This window comes from Phascolarctos cinereus, unplaced genomic scaffold, assembly GCF_003287225.1.
Source record: "Phascolarctos cinereus isolate Bilbo 61053 unplaced genomic scaffold, phaCin_HiC Scaffold_3;HRSCAF=262, whole genome shotgun sequence".
NCBI lineage: Eukaryota > Metazoa > Chordata > Mammalia > Diprotodontia > Phascolarctidae > Phascolarctos > Phascolarctos cinereus.
This window is the reverse complement of record NW_027555736.1, coordinates 227,219,668-227,243,638: the sequence shown is the minus strand read 5'-3', so window position 1 is coordinate 227,243,638 and position 23,971 is coordinate 227,219,668. Positions and strand designations below refer to the sequence as shown.

At 38.2% G+C, this 23,971-nt stretch overlaps 2 protein-coding genes across 12 annotated transcripts in view; both read right to left on the bottom strand.

Moving 5' to 3' along the window:
- The window catches only part of MLH3 (mutL homolog 3), a 35,506-nt gene extending 23,711 nt beyond the window's left edge, over window positions 1-11,795 (bottom strand). The window contains 3 exon segments of the mRNA XM_020986276.2: window positions 7,068-8,505; window positions 8,507-10,404; window positions 11,277-11,795. Coding sequence (XP_020841935.1) covers window positions 7,068-8,505; window positions 8,507-10,348 — 3,280 coding nt within the window. The 5' untranslated portion in view covers window positions 10,349-10,404; window positions 11,277-11,795.
- A 1,451-nt stretch (window positions 11,796-13,246) lies between these two features.
- ACYP1 (acylphosphatase 1) lies at window positions 13,247-23,912 on the bottom strand. Of its 11 annotated transcripts, none has more exons than XM_078151467.1 (4): window positions 20,590-20,660; window positions 19,782-19,911; window positions 18,811-18,905; window positions 13,247-13,713 (listed from the first exon to the last, which is right to left on the bottom strand). In XM_078151467.1, the coding sequence occupies exons 2-4, from the start codon at window positions 19,849-19,851 to the stop codon at window positions 13,498-13,500; spliced, it is 381 nt and encodes a 126-aa protein (XP_078007593.1). In that variant the 5' UTR covers window positions 19,852-19,911; window positions 20,590-20,660; the 3' UTR covers window positions 13,247-13,497. The 11 variants fall into 11 exon arrangements, 9 of the variants coding, with proteins under 9 accessions (XP_078007593.1, XP_020841926.1, XP_020841927.1 ...); XR_013485441.1 differs by lacking the exons at window positions 19,782-19,911; window positions 20,590-20,660 and adding exons at window positions 14,277-14,390; window positions 14,676-14,809 and having other exon boundaries at window positions 13,626-13,713; window positions 18,811-18,900; XR_013485442.1 differs by lacking the exons at window positions 19,782-19,911; window positions 20,590-20,660 and adding exons at window positions 14,277-14,390; window positions 14,704-14,809 and having other exon boundaries at window positions 13,626-13,713; window positions 18,811-18,900.
- Window positions 23,913-23,971: the final 59 nt, after the last annotated feature.

Sequence of the window (23,971 nt, the reverse complement as noted above, 5' to 3'; positions counted from 1 at the left end):
CTGAAGCTTAGGACAGACTCTCCTACCCTTTCTTCCCATGCCAGGAATAGAGTCCAATATTAACATAAAGTTCTAAATCAGGAAATACGGCTACAAAAGAAAAAAAAGAAAGAAATAGGATGAAAAAATAAGCAACCCCCCCCCCAAGAATCTGACCATAAAACGCTACTACGGTGACAGGGAAGATCAAGACACAAACTCAGAAGAAGACAATGAAGTCAGAACAGCTACAAGCAAAGCCTTAAAGAAAAAAAAATGAATTGGGTACAAGCCCAATAAGAATTCCTAAAAGAGCTCAAAAAGGATTTTAAAAATAAGAGTGGTAGAGAAAAAATTAGGTGAAGAAATGAAAGCAAAGGAAGAAATTATGAAAATACAGTTAACAGCTTGGTAAAAGAGGTTTAAAAAAATTCTGAAGAAAATAACACCTTAAAAAACAGAATTGACCAAATGGAAAAAGAGGTACCAAATTCACTGAAGAAAATAACTCTTTAAAAAGCAGAATTGGCCAAATGGAAAAAAAAATGTACTGAAGAATATAATTCCTTAAAAAAAATTAGAACTGGGGATTATCCTCTCACAATATGACTAATGTAGAAATATGTTTAATATGACTGTACATGGATAGCTTATATCAGATTGCATGGGAGAGGGGAAGGAGGGGGAAAATTTAGAACTCAAAATCTTATAAAAGTAAATGTTGAAAACTAAAAATAAATAAATAAATACAATTTAAAAGTAATTAGAATTGGGGAAGTGGAAGCTAATGACTCCATGAGACAAGAAACAATAAAACAAAGCCAAAAGAATGAAAAAAATAGAAGAAAATATGAAATATCTGATAGGAAAAACAACTGACCTGGAAAATAGATCAAGGAGAGATCACTTAAGAATTACTGGACTACCTGAAAGCCATTGTCAAAAAAAATAGCCTAGACATAATATTTCAAAAAATTATCAAGGAAAAGTGCCCCCAATATCCCAGAAGCAGAAGGTAAAATAAAAATGGAAAGAATCCACTGATCACCACCTGAAGGAGATCCCAAAATGAAAACTCCCAGGAATACTATAGCCAAATTCCAGAACTCCTAGGTCAAACAGAAAATACTTCAAGCAGCCAGAAAGAAACCATTCAAATATCACTCAGCCATAGTCAGGATCACACTGCTACAGTCAGGATCACACCAGATTTAGCAGCTACCACATTAAAGGAGTGGAGGGCTTGGAGAAGGCAAAAGAGCTGGGATTATAAGTAAGAATAACCAGCAAAATGAGTATAATCCTTCAAGGGAAAAAATGTGTATTTAATTAAATAGAGGACTTTTAAGGATTCCTGATGAAAAAATCAGAGCTGAATAGAAAATCTGACTTTCAAATAGAGAAGCATAAAAAGGAAACATGAAAGAGAAATCATAAGGGACTCAATAAGGTTAGACTGTTTACCTCTCTATACAGAAAGATGATATATGTATCTTCTAAGAATATTATCATTACTAGGGCAAGTGGAAGGATTCTGTCCAGAAAGAAGGTACGGGAGTGAGTTGATTATGTTGGGATGATGTAAAAAAAAATGGATAGAAGAGAAAGAGAGATGCCCTAGGAAAAGGGGGCAGGGAGAGGAAGAATGAGAAAAACTATCTCAATTAAAATTGGCATGGAAAGAACTTTTACAGTGGAGGGGGTAATGGAGGTGGGGATGGAGAGGTGGGCAATGCTTGAACCTTTGAACCTAAATTGGTTCAAAGAGGAAAAAAATTCTCTCTCTCTCTCTCAACTGGTAATAGAAAAGTATTTTAACCAAAAAAGAAAGCCTGAGGGGAAAGGGATGGGGGTGTGTGTGATAAAAGGGAGGGCAGATAAAGCAGTGATCAGAAGCAAAACAGACTTTAGAGGAGAAACAGGATAAAAATAAGCGAGAGAGAAGGATAAACAGAAGAAAATAGGATAAAGGGAAATGCACAGTTAGTAATCATAACTGTGAACGTGAATGGGATGAACTGACCCATAGCATACAGCATAATGGATGAAACCAGAATCCAACAATATGTTGTTTACAAGAAAGACACCTGAAACAGGGAGACACACACAGAATTAAGGAGGGGCTGAAGCATAATCTATTGTGCTTTTGATGAAGGACATGAGTTCAAATCTGGCCTCAGACACATAACACTTACTAGCTGTGTGATCCTGGGCAAGTCACTTAATCCCACTGCCTAGGCAAAAAAAAAAAAAAGCAAAAAAAAAAGGCAGGCGCAGCAATCATGATCTAAGACAAAGCAAAAGTAAAAATAGTCTTAATTAAAAGGGATAAGCAGGGAAACTACATCTTGCTAAAAGGAACCATAGACAGTGAAATAATATTAATACTAAACACATATGTACCAAATAGTGTATCATCCAAATTCTTAAAGGAAAAGTTAAATGAATTATAGGCGGCAACAGACAGTAAAACTATACTAGTGTGGTACCTCAAATTTTCCCTCTCAGAGCTAGACAAATCTCACCATAAAATAAATAAATAAGAAAGAAGACAAGGAGATGAATAAAATCTTAGAAAATGATAGATCTCTAAAGAAAACTGAATGGGAATAGAAAGGAGTATATACTTCTTTCTTAGCTACACATGTTCCTTCACAAAAACTGACCGTGTATTAGAGCATAAAAACCTTACAATCAAATGGAGAAAAGCAAAAATACTAAATGTACCCTTTTCAGACCATAATGCAATAAAAATAAATTTAATAAAGGACTACAGAAATATAGATTAAAATTTAATTGTAAACTAAATAATCTAATCCTAAAGAATGAGTTGGTCAAAGAACAAATCATAGAAATAATCAATTATTCCATTAAAGAGAATGACAACAATGAGACAACATTCCAAAATTTGTGCAGCCAAAGCAGGTACTTAGGGGAAAATTTATATCTTTAAATGGGTATGTCAATAAAAGAGAAAAAAAGCAAATCACTGAAGTGAGCATGCAACTAAAAAAAAAAAAGCTAAAAAAAACCCCCCAAATTAAAAATCTCCAATTAAACACCAAAATGGAAATCCTGAAAATCAAAGGAGAGATTAATAAAATTGAAAGTTAAAAGCAAAACAAAACACTGGACTAATAAATGAAACTAGGAGTTGTTTTATGAAAAAAAACCCAATAAAATAGCTAAACCATTGGTTAATTTGATTAAAAAAAAAAAGAAAACCAAATTACCAATATAAAAAAATGAAAAGGGTGAATTCACTACTAATGAAGATGAAATCAAAGCTATTATCAGGAGCTATTTCGTCCAATTATATGGCAATAAATCTAAGAATTTAAGTGAAATGGATGAATATTTACAAAAATATAAACTGCCCAGGTTAGCAGAAGAGGAAATAGAATATTAAATAACACTACCTCAGAAACAGAAATTGGACAAACCATCATGAGCTCCCTAAGAAAAAATCCCCAGTACCAGATGGACTTACAAGTGAATTCTATCAAACATTTAAGGAACAATTAATCCCAATATGATATAAACTATTTGAAAAAAACTGGTAAAGAGGAAGTCCTACCAAACTTCTTTTATGACACAAATGTGGTTTTGACACCTACACCAGGGAGATCAAAAACAAAGAAAGAAAATTATAGAAATACTTCCTTAATGAAAGTTGATGCAAACATTTTAAATAAAATACCAGCAAAGAGATTACAGCAATATGTCACAAAGATCATATACTATGGCCAGATGGGATTTATACCAGGGATGCAGGGCTAGTTCAATATTAGGAAAATTATCAGCATAATGGACCATAACAACAACAAAAACAATAAAAGTCATAGGATTATATCAATAGATTAAAAAAAGCCTTTGACAAAGTACAACACCCATTCCTATTAAAAACACTAAAAAGCACAGGAATTAATGGAACCTTTCTTAAAATGATAAGCAGTAAAACCAAGAACAAGCATTGTCTATAATGGGGATAAACTTGAAGCCTTCCCAATAAAATTAAGAGTGAAACAAGGATGTCCATTATCAACACTATTATTCAATATTGTACTAGAAATTCTAGCAATAAGAAAAGAAAAAGAACTTGAAGGAAAATGGGAAATGAAAAAACAAAACTATCATTTTTTTGAAGATGATATGATGATGATGCTTAGAAAACCCTAGAGAATCAATTAAAAAACTAACTGAAGCAATTGAAAACTTCAGCAAAGTTGCAGGATATAAAAGAAGCCCACACGAATCATTAGCATTTTTATATACTAACAACAAAACCCAGCAGGAAGAGATAGAAAGAGAAATTCCATTTTTTAAAAATGCAGATAATATAAAATACTTGGGAATCTACCTGCTGAGACAAACCCAGGGATTATATAAACACAATTACAAAACACTTTTCACACAAATAAAGAGATCCAAATAACTGGAGAAATATTAATTGCTCATGAGTAGGCTGAGACATTATAATAAAAATGATAATTCTACCTAAGTTAATTTCCTTAACCATGGCTATACCAATCCAACTTCCAAAGAATTATTTTATAGAGCAAAAAAAAAACCCAACATCAACTGGAAGAACATCTGGAAGAACAAAAGGTGAAGAATATGAAGGGAATCAATGCAAAAAAATGTTAAGGATGGCAGCCTAGAAGTTCCAGATTTCAAACTACATTAGAAAATAAAATGGTAGTCATCAGAATAATCTGGTACTGGCTAAGAAATAGAGTAATGGATCAGTGAGATAGATTATACATATAATACACAGTAGTACATAACTATATAATGTAGTATTTGATAAACCCCCAAATCCAGGCTTTTAGGTGTAAGAACTCCAAATTTGACAAAAATTCTGGGAAAACTGAAAAGAAGCTTGACAGAAAGTGGGCATAAGCCAACATCTCACACTCATACCACAATAAAGTCAAAACGGTTAAATTATTTTAGACATAAAGGGGAAAGCATAAGAAAATTAGGGCAGCATAAAAAAAGTACCTGTCAAACCTATGGATAAGTGAAGAGTTTATGATCAAACAAGGGACAGAGGATCATGAGAAGGAAAATACATAATTTTGATTATATGAAATTTAAAAGCTTTTACACAAACAAAATTAGTGCAGCCAAAATTAGAAGGAACAAAAGAAACTGGGGGAAAATTACAAGTTTCTCTGATAAAGACCCCATTTCTTAAATATATAGGGAAATTGGTCAAATTTGTAAAAATAAGAGCCATTACCCCATTGATAAAAGGTCAAAGGGTATGACCAGGCAGTTTCCATAAAAATTCAAAGCTATCGATGTTGTTGCTGCTGTTCAGTCATTTCAGTCACGTCCAGCTCTTTGTGACCCCATTTGGGGTCTTTTTAGAAAAGACACTGGTTTGCCATTTCCTTCTCCAGCTCATTTTAAAGATGAAGAAACTGAGGCAAACAGGGTTAAGTGACTTGCGCAGAGTCACATAGCTAGTAAATGTCTGAGGGCACATTTGAACTCAGGTCTTCCTGACTCTAGGCCCAGTGCTCTCTCCACTCTGCCACTTAGCTTCCCCAAAGCTATCAACAAACAGTCACATGAAAAAATGCTCTGGATCACTACTGATTAGAGAAATGTAATTTAAAACAACTTTAAAATACCACCTCACACCCATCAGATTGGATAATATGACAGAAAAGGAAAATGATAAGTGCTAGAGGGGATGTGGAAAAACTGGGACACTAATGCATTACTGATAGAGTTGTTAACTAGTCCAGCCATTCTGGAGAACAATTTGGAACTATACCCAAATGCTATAAAACTGTGCATACCCTTTGACCTAGCAATATTGCTACTAGGTCTGTATCCCAAAGAGATCAAAGAAAAAGGAAAAGGACTTCTTTGTCCAAAAAATTTTTAGCAGCTCTTTTTGTGGTGGCAAAGAATTAGAAACTGAGAAATTCTCAACTGGAGAATGGCTGAACAATGGTATGGTATATGACTGTGATGGAAAACTACCGTACTATAAGAAATGTTGAGCAGGATGGCTTCAAAAAACCTGGGAAGACTTATGTGAACTTACGCCAAATGAAGAGCAGAACCAGAATATTGTACACAACAAAAGCAATATCGTAAGGATGATAGACCATGAAAGATTTCGCTACTGTGATAAATACAATAACCCAAGACAATTCCAAAGGACTCATGATGAAAAATGCCATCCACCTCCAGAAAGAGAACTAATGATTTCTGAATGCAGACAGAAGCATACTTTTTTAAAAAACTTTATTTTTACTGTTTTGTTTGTTTTCTTTTGTAATATGGCTAATATGGAAATATGTTTTACATGATTTCACACATATAGTCAATATCAAATTGCTTGCCTTGTCAAGGAGGTGGGAGGGGCAGGATGGAGGGAGAGAATTTGGAACTCAAAATTTTGAAAAATGATTGTTAACATATTTCCAACAATAAAAATTGTTAAAATATTTAAAATAATTTTTAAAAAATAATACCACTATTGGCACTGCAAGGGCACTGAAGACAATTGCTGGGATGGCAGGGACTGTAATGGGCCTTAGGCTTACATCACTGCTTCCACTATAATACGATCATTTATAATATAAATGTCCATCATGTCCCTGATACGTGAGCTACGGTCAATCAGAATTTCACAGTATTTCTCATTTAACTGCTTCTGACCAAGGGAATTTTCAGATATCGTAGGACACTAAATCAGAATAGCTATCTAGTCAGTGTAGGCACTTACTAGCTGTGAGATTCTGGGCAAGCCCCTGAGCCGCAGGCTCCTCATCTGTATAATGGGAATAACAATAGTGCCAACCTCACAGGGTTGTGAGGGACAAATAAAGTAATGTATGTCAAGAACTCTGCAAGCCTTAAAACATTATGTAAATATGAGTTATTATTATTCACTAGAATTACACTTTTCTCCAAATGAACATTTTGTGGTTCAACACTAAATCTTCATGACATTGCTTTTATTCATGCAATGAAAGATTATTTTATAGCTCAAACATCGTATTTCCTTTTACGGCATCTCATAGGTATAATACATTTGCTTTGAAAAGAAACTTTCTACCTACCGTTTCTGGAGACAATATTGACAGCCACGGTTGTTAGGTCTTTCGTACAACTGGCCAAACTCTCCGCCTGGGGGGCACTGAATGTGCTAAGTCCAGTTATTTTGTTGACATAGACCATTCTACCCAGGGACACATCAAAATGCTGTTGCCAATCAAAGGAATGTGTCATTGACTCTTCATCCTTAGAAACTCTTGTTTCAGTATTCTCTTTCTGAAAACAAGCTGCAGTTTGATCATCTGCTGAAAAGTCTATATGATTTATTAAAGCTGTGCTGGAAGGGTTGGCTGTTTCCAATTGATGTTCTGAAGATATGGTGGGGATACTTGGGTCTTCACAGACTTCAAAAGATGAATTTCTGGATGATGCCAAGGGAACATTATGTCTCATTGGGTAGTCCTCTGTTGTATTGATTAGTAATGACTGGTTAGTAAAAGGAGAATTTGTATTTTTATTATAGGTATTATCTTGCACAGCAGTGTCTGAATCTGGGATGAGGGTACTACCTCCTGTTATTTTATGCATGTTATGGGGTGACTTATGAGACTCCTGGGCTAACACATTGCACATTGTATTGGAGCTGAACTGGCAAAAGTCATTAGAATGTCCCATAGTTTCAGTAATTAAAGCTTCTTTGTTGTGACCTTTCATTCTGGAGAGCTTAGATGATAATGATCCCAATGGCCTATTAACACACAAAGGTTTTTTGTTAAACTGAGAATAGTCAGTCAGTGTTATAGGACCTTCTCTCACACAGGCATCCTGGTGCTCCAACATCTCCTTTTTCTTGGAAGCTGGAAACTGTTCTGAGAGGATGTTACTAACTGGTCGGTCACTATCACTGGATTCACTATTTATGGTTGGAATTTCACAAATATTGGAGAGGTCTGAGTGGCTATTCTCTTTCTCGGAAAAGTCAGGTTGAACTTGGGAACCATTATTGGTAGTTATTTCAAAATCATTACTAATATCCCGAATTCCTGTAGGCAAAGGACTCTCAACCTTCCTATGTTGTCTCTTAAACTTCTCTAAAGACACTGATTGTGAAAATAAGTTTAGTTTCTTATGAGCAGAAGGTTTAGAAAAAACAATGAGCTTTTCTGTTTTCCTGTTATTTGAAATGTGTACATTCCAAGGAAAAGCCAAGGAAGCATTAGATAACAAGTTACTCGTATGTGACTGCTTACTGCTTTTCTTTTGAATAAATGCCTTATTTTCATAGATTCCTACGGTGTTGCTTTTTGGCCCATCTTTCATATTTGTTACACAATTTTGGTCGAATGGTTTAGCAGATTCTTCACTTAAATTAATATTTAAGTCTATGTTTGGGGTCTCAACTGAACTTTGGGTTTTGTTTCCAAATATTTGCCTGGCACTAACAGGCCCAGGTTGAAAATTATTTTTTAATGTGAAGTCCATTTCAGATGCTTTTGATTGCTGGGGTTTGCATCACATGAGTTATGAAGCCAGTGGAGCACAACTGAACTTGTCCGTGACTAATAACTGTCTTTCCTCTATCACAGTTAGATTCTCTCTCTGTTCTTTTGCCTTGTTTAAGTGTATCACATGTCTCCAACAGTATTCTCCCAAAAGGTGAAGATCTGCATGCTATTGCAGGGATATCTTTAAGTCTCTGTTGTTGCCCCTCACAAACACTGCTGACAACTACTCCATCATCATTGGTCTTTTCCTTTTGTAGACATGGATTTTCCCCACTGTCCTTAAGGTGATATGGAGTATAAAGAGAACTCTTTAACACTTCTGAACTGGTTCCACAGAGATTTTCTAAATGCTCGAGTTCTAAACAAATATTTTTAGGACTATTTTTTTTAGAATCTGTGAATTTGGCTTCCTGTTGTGTTAAAATACTTGGTCCTGAGCAGGTACCATCTTGACAAGGTACAGATGACTCCATCATATCTTTAAAGCACATTTCATTTGAGTCACTGTTGGTCAGCCCTTGGCAGTCTTTTATTTGTGTGATGTTTTCTTCACTCCTACAAGCCTTTAAAGTAATGTTTTCCACAACAGCTTTCCTTTTCACAGTTTTAGACTTCATATTAAATATTTCATATGAATCCATGATATTTTCGCATGCTTCCTGAAAATTGTTCTGGACACATTTTTCATCAGAGGCCACAGGCTGAAGAATAGCACTGAACAAGCTGAAGCCACTGTCTTCATTAAATTCTTTAATGTCATCACTTGACAATTCTATAAATAATTGTTCTTGTTTTAAAAAAGTTTTTATCCCTTCCTGAATACAAACCAAGACAGTATCCCAGTTCCTAAATTCAATTAGAGTTTTTGCTGGATCTAGGCATACATCATACTCACAAAAATGGCATTTGACATTGATTACATAGATGCCATGAAGTTCTAGGTTTGACCGAGTCCGAGGAGGGCTTGAATTCATTTGCTTACTTGCAGGGCCGCCCTTTGGCCTACAAATAATACTTTCTTTCCTTAATAAAAAGTCAATGAGTTTATGCAATCTTGTCTTTAAAACCAGTCTTTTGTTCACAAACAAAAACTGCAAATTTTTATTATAATGTGCTTCAGAACTGATATGTCCATTTAGTTCAAATTCTTTATGTTTAAAATTGATTTCTCTCAACTTTTGTGACTTACCCAATCCATAAATTTGACAAAATCGAGAACGTGTATCTTTGGTTTTGGGGAGCTGAAGAACCATAGAACCAGAAATATCATTTCTCAAGGAGAAGGAGATGGATGGGTGCATGAGTGAGAGTGCTTCAATCCTCTGCCTAACCTTCTCAAACTCCAGTCTGGGATCCATGCATTTCCTCCTCACTGGTAACTGGTAAAACAGGTTACATACAGTAACTGTCGTCCCTGAACTTGGCCTAGTCAACTCAGCTTCACAAGCCTCCAGGGCTTTCCCATTCTGAAACAGTTTCACAAAAGTTTCCACTGTTCTGTTTGTTTTGGATGAAATTTCTACAGCACTGGCCATATTTACTATGCTTGATATTGCCTCCCCTCGGAAACCATAAAACTTTGGGTTCTCTAAGTCTTGTACAGATTTGCACTTGCTAGTGAAATATTGTTTCCCCACCCTCTCTATATCATCCCTTTCCATCCCAGATCCATTATCTATAATCTGAACCTTGAAAGTTTCCATGTTTACTCTCACAGCCACACATTTTGCTTCAGCATCAATGCTATTGAGGGCAAGTTCTTCAACACACTGGCTAAGGGAGCTGATAGCCACACCAGAACGGAGCTTAGCTTGCACTTCCTCAGACAAACACTTGATCATGGCAGGTAGAAAACTGGTAAGAGATGCGGTATCTTTTTCTGATCAGAAATATTTCCCTAGAGAAAACAAGGAAAATAAAGACTCTGGTGATTTTTAAAACTCTTTAGTTAGTATCAAATTATCTAGTATATAATTACATCTGTTTTGTCATAATCATTGTTTATCAATGTTATTTAAAACAAATATCATTCTCCCATATTCTTAATAGACAACAGACACTGTACTTTGGAACACCTCTTATTTAGTGTAATCTAATAGCATAAGACAATAACCTTCATGACAAGTTTCTTCCCTTTCTATGTGCCACAAAGTAGACATTAGTATTCGATCCCAAAAGTAATCTACAATAGAGACATAAAAAATTCTAGTTATTTCACAATCAATAGCTGAATAAACTCAATCCATTATGGAAAACATTTTTTTAATTCTACTTGTTAGCTAGTTTCATAATATCTATACAAAAACCATGGCTTTGGAATAATGTGAAACTCCACGAAGGATTTTATTAAACTTTTTCTAGTGCACCTAAGATGACTGAAGGAACCTGGGTAAATTTACTTTAAAAAAAAATCACATTGCATGATGTGACAGCCAGGTGGTGTAGTAGGCCTAGCTTCAGGAAGACCTGAGTTCAAATTTGCCCTCAAACACTTACTAGCTGTGGTCTCCATGTGGGTAAGTCACTTAACCTATTTGTCTCAGTTTCCTCATCTGTAAAATGGTGATAACAACATCTCCTTCCCAGGATTGTTGTGAGGATCAAATTCAACAATAACTCAGCATAGTGCCTTGTAAATAGTAAGCACTCTATAAATGTTAGATATTATTATGATTGTGTGGGGGAAAGAGAGTAAGAGGCATTACTACCACTCCCATGTTTATATATCCTAGGCTGCTACATTTGTAAAAAAACTTAGTAGTATCATACCAGTTCTGCCAGTAAGCTGTGACTCCGTTAAATCTTAATTCAATTCATCTCAACTCAATAGCTGAGGTCTCAGTTTCTTCATCTTTAAAATTAATTAAAAGATTGTCTTTAAGAGCTATTCTGGCTCTAAATTCTCTTTTACCTCGTATACCCCATTTAAGATAACTGTTGACAACAAGGACCGAGCTTCCCACAAAAAGAACAGAAAAAATACTGAGTGAACCAGCAACATCAGCCCTGTTGAAGTCTGGGGGTGCTGAGCTTTACAGATGACATCACCTCGAGAACAAAGATTTAATAAACACTGTTTCCACTCAACTCCACAATTATTTACACGAGCCCTTACTATGAAGATGCTCCTTTCCACTGGGAGGGCCCAAAGCCCCAGGGAACAAAAAGGAAAAACTTGCTCTTGCTTAAATTCCTAAGAAACTTACTTAACTCTCCCAAACTGCTCCTCTTACACGGAAGAAATTCCAGCAAGAGCGCAGGCGGGCCACGCCCCTATCTGGGAAGATCACGCCCCTCAGGGGAGACCACGCCCCTTCCCCACTCCACCCCCTCCGGGAGCCTGCTCCAGCCCGGCTCGGGCCCATTCGTAACCCACGTTTACTTAACCCCGCCCCTTACCCTAAACTCCGCCCCAGACCAAACCATCCTCCCTAAACACCCAACCGCCGGAAACTAAGGCATAAATGTTTGCAGAAGACCCTTGCTCGGAGGCTGCCCAATCGCTCCCTGGAGGCGTCCGTCAACGCTCGGCGGCCGAACGAAATGCCCTCGTTCCTTCCTCGCTTCCCTCGCTCTCCAGTCACCTCTAATGGTAGCTTCACCGACCGCCACAGTGACGAAAGCGCGCACGGAGACAGGAAGCGCACGCAAGCGAGGGCCCATGTGCACTCTGGGGGTCGTAGTTCGCCCTTGATGCCCAGCCCTTTCCGAGCGAAGTGGTGTCTTCCAGACAGTCTTCTCTGTGAGTGGTGGATTCACAAGAGCCAGGGTGGAGGAAACGTGGAGGTAGTAATTCATGCCAAGATTTCAGCGTACAAACGATATTTATCACTTTCCAGGCATATGAAACTGACAATCTTTCCCCCCCCCCATCTTGGCATAGTGTTACTAATTAGGTACTAAAAGTTATCGATCTTTTTGGAGGATTCATTTCTTTTAATCAGTCCACTCTTTATTGACGATGTAATAAATCTAACCCGTGTGGATGCACTGAGAGACCAGTGAAGTGACTTCATTGTTTGCTTTCTGTCCCATTTTCACTGGAACCTACTTTATAAAAAAGCTCATAGGGTATTTTCCCATATATTGCTAATCATAAGTTCTTAATAAGTACTTGTTGAAGAAATAGCCAAACTTCTGTAATATCCCTTATTGAGTTTATAATGGGTGTCTCCTGCGTTGAATGAGTGACACATTCATAAGGTGAGTCTGAGCTTCTACTATAGAATGAGAGGCATGGGTAGACTATCCCACAATGCCCTTTCCAGCCTTAATATTACATCATTTTGCACAAAGACTTAAGTCAATGCCCTTTTTGTGTTTGGCATGATCATCAGCAGTTTCAGTGTGTTAGCACTGATGGTTAAAAATTCACAGAATTATGGTTTTTGAGCTTTTCAGTATTTTCCCAAAAAAATTCCTCTTCCAAAATTATTGTTTTGTTAAGGGGACCATCATCCTAACAATCACTGATTTACACACTGTGAATCAAACTGGTCTTTATGTTCTTTATACAAGACACACCATTTTCTGGTATCTGCACTACTGCACTGGCTGTCCCTAACTCCTGGAATGCACCTCTTTCCTGTTTTACAGCAGCTCAAGTGCCATCAAGAGGCCTTTCTCCCAAAGTCACGCTGTATATCTCTTATTTATATTTTTGTTATAATTATTACTATATTATATATTTTATTAGAGAAACTCTGAGTGAAGACAATAAAAAATACCAAACTTAGGAATTCCAGTTGTCTTTTTTTCTTTATTATTGAGTTCCTATTTACAGTTGCAATGCCTTAATGTGGTCCACCTATTAGATGCAAGAAATATCTGAAATTAATTGAAATAACATGTTAAATGACCACCTTAAATATTAACAATAACAAATAGTTCTGCATATTCACAACAGATGACAAAATAATAAATGCAATACACTTTCAAATAAGCATATACTCATATTATACTAGGAAAAAATACTGTCTTTTGATTACTATTATTTCACAATTTGGAAATCTTTGTGTTCCAGCTTTGGGATGACCTTCTCATTGTGGAATTTTGCCTTGTCAATGCGGGATTTAGGGCTTCCTTTTGTCTTAAGCCATTCCTGCATGATTTGAACCTGGACAGTGGGACCCTGTATTTGTCCTTGCACCGTGCCCTGGTCAGTGTTCTGGACCCAGCCTACCAGTCCCAGCTTTTTACCCTCGGCCTAAGGAAAAAAAACAGAGTTTGATTAAGTGAGACTGAAATAAAGTGAAATTACAATCTGCTGTCAGAAATTTGGCCTGGAATCAAGCCATGGGAGCTGCCTGATGTTGCCCAGATCCTCCTTTAGAACACGAAGGCAACAGCACAAGGATCTCGTTGTGACTCTAACATGAGGGTGTTGGCCATCTGAACCCATTTCCGTTCCCTACTCTACTCACTCCAGGGGTTAGAATTTTCCATTAACATAAAAACTGGCAACTGTTAGTATTAGAGATGCAAGCACAAAACCACTCTTTTCAAAAAGCTCCCAGGAGGTTATCCATTTGTTCTCAGCACACTTGATTATGCATGGTAATCTTCCCCTTTCCTAGTCAAGAATCCATTGGGTGTAGGGGAAGAAAAAAAAAAAACCTGGAACCACTAAAAGGTCATCTAGTTCCTCCTCCGGCCTTCCTGACCACTACTCCAAATGGGAGAATATCCATCACAGTTTTAAAAGATCTCCCAACTTTTCCTGGGAACACATTTCATTGTCATCACTATTAGGGAATTCTTATGTCTAACCCAAATATTTCATGGTGCCGCTGAAATCCATTTTCTGTCCTCCAAATCAGAGAAGAGCAGCTGGTCGATACTTTTGGTACAATAACCCTTCATGTGCTTGGGGGATCTTGGGTGCTGTGATAGAAAGAATACTGGATCAGGAATCAGAAGATGTGGATTTTAGTCCCAGCTTTGCCCATTAACTAGCTCACTGACCTTGGGTAATTCATTTAACCTGGACAAATAAGCCTGTTTCCTCATCTATGAAGACGAGACTTGATGATCATTAATCTCTTTAAGGGCTGAAGTCTATGATTATATGAAATTCTATGAAATTGCCCCTCAGACTTCTTTTCTTTAAGCCAAATAAAACCAATTCCCTTAAAGTTGAAAAAGATATATGAAGAAAAAAATACATACACATATACACATACATACACACACATACACGTATGTGTAGATGCATGCTCGCACGTGTGCATGCTCAGCTGAGCTCTTAGCCTTTTTCTAAATTCTTTCCTTTAAAGCAGTGGTATGTTGGAGCCAGCCTGTACCTGTGAGCAGAAGGTTAAATTTTCAGTGTGTGCATTTACACCTCCACAACTGGTAAATGCTACAGACCAGGGCTTTATTGTTTCGTTGACTGTCTTAACAAGAGAAAGTGGTAGAGAAAATGTTATAATATAGATTAAACTTAAAAGTGTGTCCTGCTTCAATCCCCACCACTTCCTGCCTTCTAACCAAGGATGTTAACATTTACCAGTACTCCACTGCCCTAAATTGAAAGACCGGCATTACTTTCACCTGTTATGCATACTTTTTTTTTAATGTACAATTTGCTATTCCTTTTGTTTTATTTTTGTTTCATAGCAGGGCTTCGTTTAAAATTTTTTAAAATTTTATTTATTTATTTTTAGTTTTCAACATTCACTTCCCATGACATTTTGAGTTCCAAATTTTCTTCCCATCTCCCCCATCTGATGTAGTATGCTTACTTTTTAAACAGCAGAATTACATCTGCTGACAGATTCACTTTCTAAGTTTAGGCTGAAAAAACAAGTATTGCACTTGGAAGAATCCCAATGAATTATTTTAATTTGCCCACACAAGCCATAGTTTCTGCTGCACATACATACCAGAGAATTTAAACTAGGTGAACAAACTTCACCACATGACTTATATGTAAATGTCATTCATATAGTTCCAACAGAGCACTCTCCTTCTGTGGCAGATAACACAATAAGACTTCATTATCTTCATGATCAGTTATAATCACTGATTAAACTTCAGGGAAACAAATTTGTTAAAAATACGGTTTGTAATTTGGATGTGATATAACGATAAAGTGAACTTTTAAAAATTTTACTACATCACGTCATTTCCCTCCTTTCCCTGATAACAACATTTTATTCTGAATTGTCGGGAAAACTAGGCCACCAAGCAGGGCCTTGGCCGTTGTTTGTCTTTGAGAGTCCCATCTCCATGTACTAAAGAACTGTGACCAGCCTTAAGGTATGGAGCAATCAGTGATAAAGCTAAGTGGAATGTATATTCCTGGAATGAATGGCTGAAAAAAGCATTTATTAAGTACTTACTGTTGTCAAAGCACCGTACTCAACCATGGAGATGCAATTAGGAAAAAAAAGAAAAAAGCTGGGCCAGCTAGGTGGTGCAGTAGATAGAGCACTGGCCCTGAAGATAGGAGGACCTGAGTTCAAATCTGACCTCAGACCAAACCCTTGGCACTTACTAGCTATGTGACCCTGGGCAAGTCACTTAACCCCAATTGTCAAAAGAAAAAAAAAAAGTAAGACAATTTGTGCTTTAAAGGAGCTCACATTCTAATAGGGGAAACAACACAAATAGGAGGTTTCAGCCCCAGTAGAGGCAGTATATGGTACAGTGGAAAGAACAATGAATTTGGAATCAAGAGGAAACTGTTCAAGTCACTTGTCTCTGAGCTTGTTTGTATATATCTGTAAAATGGAGATAACAGTACTTGTACTACATTCCTGACAGGGCTGTAAAGCTAAAATGAAATAATGTATTTTTATAAAATGCCTTATAAACTTTAAGATATAAATGTCATTTACTACCTCTTCAAACATTTCTCTTTTAGCAATCCTATTCTGATTAAAGAATGCTCTTTGTGTCTGTGAGGGAAAGGGAAGAAGAAAATGATGTGCAAGTGAAAGATGGTGCTTACATTTAGGACTTCTTTTCCTTTCAAGACTGAGATTTGAGTTTTAAGTACCCTAGTTGCAATAAATTAGGATCACCTAGTTTTACAGCTCCAATACACTACTGCTATTTCCACATTAAGTTTTAAAGTGATGGGGTGGTAGAGGAAGGGAAGAAGGGAAAATAGTCTGCCATCTCCAGAATATAAGGGGCAAAAAAGGGAGGAGATGTGTGTATGCAGAGCAGAGATAGTGGAAATCAGCTGGCTACTCCCTTAATTTAACTAAACAATTTACTGCCTTGTTATGGACAAAGCAGTCAGTAATTAGAGAAGTCTCTGCTGGCAAAAACAGTTGTTTGAAAGCTGGAAAATTGTTTCCATTAGAATTTATAATTTCATCAAGGGCTGTTTAATTTCTTTTTATCTTTGTATTCCTAGCACCCACCACACAGAGCCTTACAACAAATACTTGATGAGTTTAATTTAAGTGACAGCTGATACAAGGCAAGGAAGTATTATAGAGGGGAATAACGCCTTGATTTTCTTCTTTAAAATGGTAACACAAGTGTTAAAATGAATGATAGAAACAGGAGAAAATGAAGATACTCAAGCTTGCAGATAAATACACATAAATAGTATGTATTCCATGTACATATAGTTCACCAAATATTCACTGCTGCTGATGGTAATGAAGATAATGTATAATCTGATAGAGATCCTTTAAATTGCAGTATTTCCTCAGAAAATAATGGGAACTCTATCCTACGAGACATTTAAAACTGGACAGAGAATTAGAAAGCATATCTCAGGAAATAATTCTTTATGACATCTAGGTAATAAAAGTACTCAGTACACAGAACTCCTTTAGAAGTTTCGTGTGAAGCCATTCCCCAACTGATAAATGGTCAAAGGATATGAACAGACAGTTCTCAGATGAAGAAATTAAAGCCATCTATAGTCATATGAAAAAATGCTCTAAATCGTTACTGATTAGAGAAATGCAAATCAAAACAACTCTGAGGTACCACATCACACCTATCAGATTGGCCAACATGAAAAAACAGGAAAATGATAAATGTTGGAGAAGATGTGGGAAAATTGGAACACTAGTACATTGTTGGTGGAGTTGTGAAATGATCCAACCATTTTGGAGAAAAATTTGGAACTATGCCCAAAGGGCTACAAAAATGTGCATACCCTTTGATCCAGCAATAGCATTTCTAGGGCTATATCCCAAAGAGATCAAACAAATGGGAAAAGGACCCACATGTACAAAAATATTCATAGCAGCTCTTTTTGTGGTGGCAAAGAATTGGAAATTGAGAGGATGCCCATCAATTGGGGAATGGCTGAACAAGTTGTGGTATATGAATGTAATGGAATACTATTGTGCTATAAGAAATGATGAACAGGCTGACTTCAGAAAAACCTGGAAAGACTTATATGGTCTGATGCTGAGTGAAGTGAGCAGAACCAAGAGGACTTTGTACACAATAACAGCCACATTGTGCGATGACTAATATTGTTAAACTCAACCCTTCTCAGCATTACGAGGATCTAAGACATTTCCAGAGGCCTCGGGATGGAAAATGCTGTCCACATCCAAAGAAAGAACTATGGAAGTTGAATCGCTATCACTTATTTTTACCTTCTGTTGAGTTTTGTTTCATCTTTCTGATGGTTCCTCCTGTTAGTTTTAATTTTTACTTACAACTTCACTAATGTGAAAATATGTTTAATGGGTATGTAAATGTAAAGCCTATATCAGATTGTGTGCCCTTTTGGGGAGGGGGGGTGGAAGGGGGAGAAAAATTTTCAACTCAAAAGCATATGGAAGTGATTGTTGATAAATCAAAATAAATTAATAAAATTTTTTTAAAAAAGGAAAAAAAAACCTGGAAAAAAAAGTTTCTTGTGTGACAAAGCTCTATACTCCATAAGGACACAGACCAGGAATGTTTCCTTTTAGAAACTTCTCTGAGAAGGTAAGTTTGGAAAAGCAGTCTGAAAAAATAGCAGTTATCTATTAGAGGAAGTGCAATATGGAATTACTGAATACAAGAAGCAATTCTGATTTCTTTAGTGCTGAAATTAGTTTAATGCTGTAAAAGCAAGAGCTGGGAAGTGTTCCTTTTCCTTCAAGGAAGGAGCATCCCTCTCTTGTCTAGACAACCAGACATCACAAGTAATACAAAGAAAATAATAGGTTAAAAGAAAAACAAACAACAAAAAAATCATAAAATAAGGCTCACAACCAAACCTATGCCCAGTTCTTTATTCCCAATACGGCCAGCTCGTGTGTATCAACAAAAACATTTCTTATGTCCTTGGAACATTATTTAGCATTTTCCAAATCCAGTATGGAACACTTACCTGTGTGTACTTTCGGAAAAATACACCTTGGACTTTCCCAAAGATTTCATAATCCACTGACATCAGGGTGTGTCCTTCAGCCATGGTAAGACCTGCTGGTGACCAAGCAAAGTGAAAGAAGTAGAAAAACAAGTCCAGCCTTGACAGCCTGAGCCTTTATTTGTCACACAGTTGAGTCTCAATCCTTATTGTTCACTTGTTTAAAAAACAAACAAATAACATTTGTTGAGCCCCTAATGTACTCTTGTAGGTCCCTGGGAAAACTGTTTAAAAAAGAAAGAGGGGCAACTGGGTGACACAGTGGATATAACACCAGCCCTGGAGTCTGGAGGACCTGAGTTCAAATCCACTTACTAGCTGTGTGACCCCCTGACTGCCAAAGAAAAAGGAAGGAAGAAAAAGAAAACAACAAAATGCCCTAAGGAATCTGTTATTAAGACAGTAAACTCTATAGAAGTAGAAATGTTATCTTAGTTTTTGCATTCCCCACTCCTAAATCTGCACAGTATTCTGAACACAGGGGACTGACAATAAATGTTTCTTCAGCTGGAATCCAGTAAGGTAAGCCACAGATATTTATATACATGCATGTAATTATATGCATACATGTATATACATGTATACATGTGTACGTCCGTTGTATATACACATAATAAACCTCGCATATTACAAAGCATTTACAAAACATACATACATGCACATGCTGTGTATGTACATATACATATACAACGCATAGGTATAGAAACAATCTGTATGCATATGTGTACATACAAACATACATGCGTATACTTGCACATCTACACAGTATGTGTACATAAGTGCACACATGTAGGTGTAGGTTTATGAGTACACATCACGTCTATATGCACACATGAATGGTATGTTCCCATATACAGACATGCACAGAATACAGATGTATAATACATATTTATGTATATATTCATAGTAAATGCATACACATATATACTTACACAACAACGTATATACACAGGCACAATGCATATGTGTGTGTACATTGTTCAGTGGTGTCCGATTCCACATGACCCCATGGATACAAGTTTCCTCGGCAAAGATACTGGAGTGGTTTGTCAGATGAGGAAACTGAGGCAAACAGGGGTAAGTGACTTGCCCAGGATCACACAGCTAGTAAGTGTCTGAGGCTGAATTTGAACTCAGAAGATGAGTCTTTCTGACTCCAGGCCCAGCGCTCCATCCACCGTGTCACCTAGCTGCCCCGTGTTTACACACAGCACAGTACATGCATGCACACATGTACACAACACACAGATGTACACGCACACAGATGCACGAGCATTTGCGTGTATACATGCACACACGTATATGACGATATGCACATAAATTGTAACCCCTCTCAGCATCCTCCCCCATAGGCTGTGCATGTCTTCAGTTGGCAGAAATTCGGTCTCACAAGCGTGCTCTCTCATCATCGAGCCGTGCTGCTGGTGGCAGGGGGTACCACGTCGGTATCAACCACTTACTAAGCATCTACAAACTCCACGAAATGCAAGCAGCCATCCGTGCTACCTCCACCCCCTAGCAGGAAGGAGGCCCCCCCAAGCTCCCGGAGGACCCACAGAGGAGAGCAGGCCCGGGCGGGGGTGGGGCATCTCGGTGGGGGGCCCGCCCCCCCGTTCCTCCCACCCCACCCCCACCGCCGCTCACTCGCCTCTCGTCGTCTCCTCAGCCTCCTCCCCTTTCTACTAACACTGCATGCTGATCGCCCCCCGGGGTGGGGGTGGGGAGACCTCCCGGGCTCACCCTGCTCGGCTTTCCCCGGCAGGAGGTCGCAGGGCGGGCCGCGGAGCACTTCACCCTACCGTCGGTTCCGGTCACGATCGCCGGAACCTAAAAAGCATCGAGTTCTAGTCCTCCTCCTCTCCACTCCCGGCTAGAGAGGCCTGTGGCCCAGCTCAGCCAATCAGGGTCAGCCGTTTCGGCGAGGAGCCCGCCCACCCGAGAGGGATGCGAAAGAGCCCGAGTGAGCACTGCCGTGTCAGGGGAGCCTGGGAGTCCACCAAGGCCCCTGGCCTCCCCGACTCGTGGTTCTTAACCTGGGGTCCACGACCTGCGCCCCGCCTTCTATAGATTTCGGGGGGGTCCTTGAACTTCAGTGGGGAAAAATAATCACATCTATATTTCACTATGGTGGGTTTTTTTTTTTACAATCTTATGCATTTAATTTTATGCATTTAAAAACATTCTGGGAAGGGGGTCCATGAGTTTTTTGCCAAAGGGGCCCGTGCCACAAAAACAGTTAAGAACACCTGCACGATCCAGTTCCCTTTCATGATTCCTTAGACAGGGTAGCCGCTGATGAACCAGCTGGAGCCCCCCTTAGGGATGTAATTCGGCTTAGTGACTAGAATCTTGGGCTTGAATTCAGAACCCCCTGGCTGATACTTCCTTACCAGTTCTCTATGCCTCAGTTTCCTTATCTGTAAAAAGAGGAGGCTGGATTCGGTAGCCTCTGCCATTCTTTCCAGTGCCCGATATACATATGATCCTATCCTGAACTTGTGGTTGGATTGGAAGGGTAGGGTATGCTTCTAGCTTCAATGCCCCGTGGAAGCTGCCAACTAGGGTGCCAACTACTAATTACTTTTAGCTTTCCTTATTATGCTCTTAACTAAATTTGGCCAGCCAAAAAGACGAGAACAAGCAACCTTTGATTCCAAAATTACGTTTGAGCCAATCATCTTAGATTATATAGCCCATATATCAAATGTTAAGGCCTTATCTGGGGAAAGGAAAACAGGGAGAATGTAGGGCAGGAGAGATAGTTATACTTAAGCACCATGACTTTGCTTACAGAATGAAACTAAGTGAAAAATATACTGTATCAGTATTAGTCCTGGTAGGATCAATGGTCCTTTAAGAATTAGTCAAAAACATTCTTTAAGTTGCCACTTAAAGAGAGTTTATAGCTTTGAATGCTGAGCTTTATATCCATTGACTAATATTCTGAAGCACTTTCATCATAAGCTGAGGGGGAGGTTATCCCCATTTGATAAATAAGGCAACTGACACTAAGGTTAAGTGATTTGCTCAAGGCCCAAAGCTATTAAGTGGCAAGGTCAGGGACAGCAGTGTGTTGCCCTGAAAAGAACACTGGATTTGGAATGGGAGTACGTGGATTAGAATTCTGCCTCTGCTATTTTATACCATCTATACATGACCTGTACAAATCACTTAACTTCTCTGGGATTCAGATTCCTTATCTGTAAAATACAGGGATTGAGTTAGATCAGTAGTATCAAACTCAAATAGAAATGGGGGCCATAAAATATAAAAATCCTTGTAAGCTGCATATTGACTTAGTTTTAAAATGTAATATTATCCCTGTTTTATTGCATTTTTATTTATTTTGTTAAATATTTCCCAATTACATTTTTTTGTTTTGTTTTGTTTTGTTTTGTTTTTTGGTTAGGCAGTGGGGTTAAGTGACTTGCCCAGGGTCGCTCAGCCAGTGTTATGTGTCTGAGGCCAAATTTGAACTCAGGTCCTCCTGAATCCAGGGCTGGTGCTCCATCCACTGTGCCACCTAGCTGCACCCCCAATTACATTTTAATCTGGTGCAAGCTGCACCTATAGCGTTATGGACACAATTACATTTTAATCTGGTGCAAGCTGCACCTATAGTGTTATGGACACATGGGGCCTTTAGGACTGTTTGACAGCTCAAGGCTAGATAATTTTAAGGTTCCTTCTAGCTTTAAATAACCTACAAAAATATAATCTCCTTGCTCACCAGGGAAGGACGAAAGGGAATGAATATTTATATAGTCTCAGGCATTTCATAAATATTATCAATTCCTTACAACAAACCTGTGAAGTTGGTGCTGTTATTCCCATCTTACAATTAAGGAAACTGAGGCAAACAGATTAAAAATGGTTTGCCCACAGTCACACAGCTGGTACCTCTGGGCAGCTAAGTGGGATATTGGATGGAGTTCTGGGCCTGGAGTCAGGAAGACCTGAGTTCATATCTGACCTCAAACACTTACTAATTGTGGGACCCTTGGAAAGTCACTTAACTCTGTTTGCCTCAATCTCCTCATCTGTAAAATGAACTGGAGAAGAAAATGGCAAACCACTTTAGTATCTGCCAAAAAAAACCCCAAAAGGGGTCATGAAGAGTCAGACACAACTGAAAACAACTTTGTAATTTCAGGTCTAGCACTATCTACTGATCCAATTTCCTTTCCACTGTCATATATGCTCATGTACCTTATATAGCTGCTATCTTCACCAATAAGTTATTCCTTTTTTAGTTTGCAGGACAGCCTAATAATCAGGCTCAATTTGAAATTGGTGAATGACATTACAATATAACATTTTGAGATTTTAAGTTTAACATGTACATAGATTTTTGTGTATTCTAAAAAAAGACTGACTTTTCCAAAGCGTTTGCAAAAGTGAACTGAAGCATGAAGAAAATGCCTTCTGCTGACAATTTACTGAGGCTTTCTTAATGCTGGTGCAAGTGGTTTAAAGGATTATTTTGATTTGCCAGGGGACTTCAATCCTCATGACCTTTACATTTAGCTGAGTCATTTGTAGGCCCTAAAGGGATAGGCAAGCTAGTTTGGGAGTGATCGCAATAAAAATGGCATTAGCTAGTTCGTGACTGGTCATAAAATATGAGAAGAAAGATATTTTTTAAAAAATCATAGCCAGTGAAACCAGCAACACAGCTTACTTATTGGCAAGGTAAAGCACTGCAAGACGAGCAGAATAATAAAGGCATACCTGTTGAACGAACAACACTGCTGAGTGAACTAAGAGAAGACACCAGCATGCCTAGCCCTGCTAGCAGGTAGACACACACAGGAACTCTTCTCCACAAGGATTTTGGGGCGGACCTCGGTTTATCCCTCTCTGATACAATTAAAGCCTCGGCTTCAGTTTCTAGGTGCATTTTCACTCTGTTTCTGGGATGCTCTGGAGTACACTCTCTTCCTTCAAAATATACCTGGGAAAGGCCCTGCGGAGGCTGGGACCAGTCAGTTAGCAGGGGCTAGCTGATTCATGCACGCTCCACTCCCAGGTTCAGAGAGGCCCCGGGCTCAGGTCTAGGGCAAGAGGCGGGCCCTCCTCCCCGCCCCCCCGCCCCCCCTCCGGGCTCCCAGTTTCCAGGCAA

What these genes read in the sequence shown, in the direction of transcription:
- ACYP1 (XM_020986267.2), bottom strand. Translation starts at nt 23,749, where the DNA reads ATGCACCTAGAAACTGAAGCCGAGGCTTTAATTGTATCAGAGAGGGAT. An exon ending in CAGTGTTGTTCGTTCAACAG is followed by an intron (nt 18,906 to 23,580) that starts GTATGCCTTTAT and finishes CTTGGTCACCAG; the next exon opens with CAGGTCTTACCATGGCTGAA. An exon ending in TTTTCCGAAAGTACACACAG is followed by an intron (nt 13,714 to 18,810) that starts GTAAGTGTTCCA and finishes TTTTTTCCTTAG; the next exon opens with GCCGAGGGTAAAAAGCTGGG.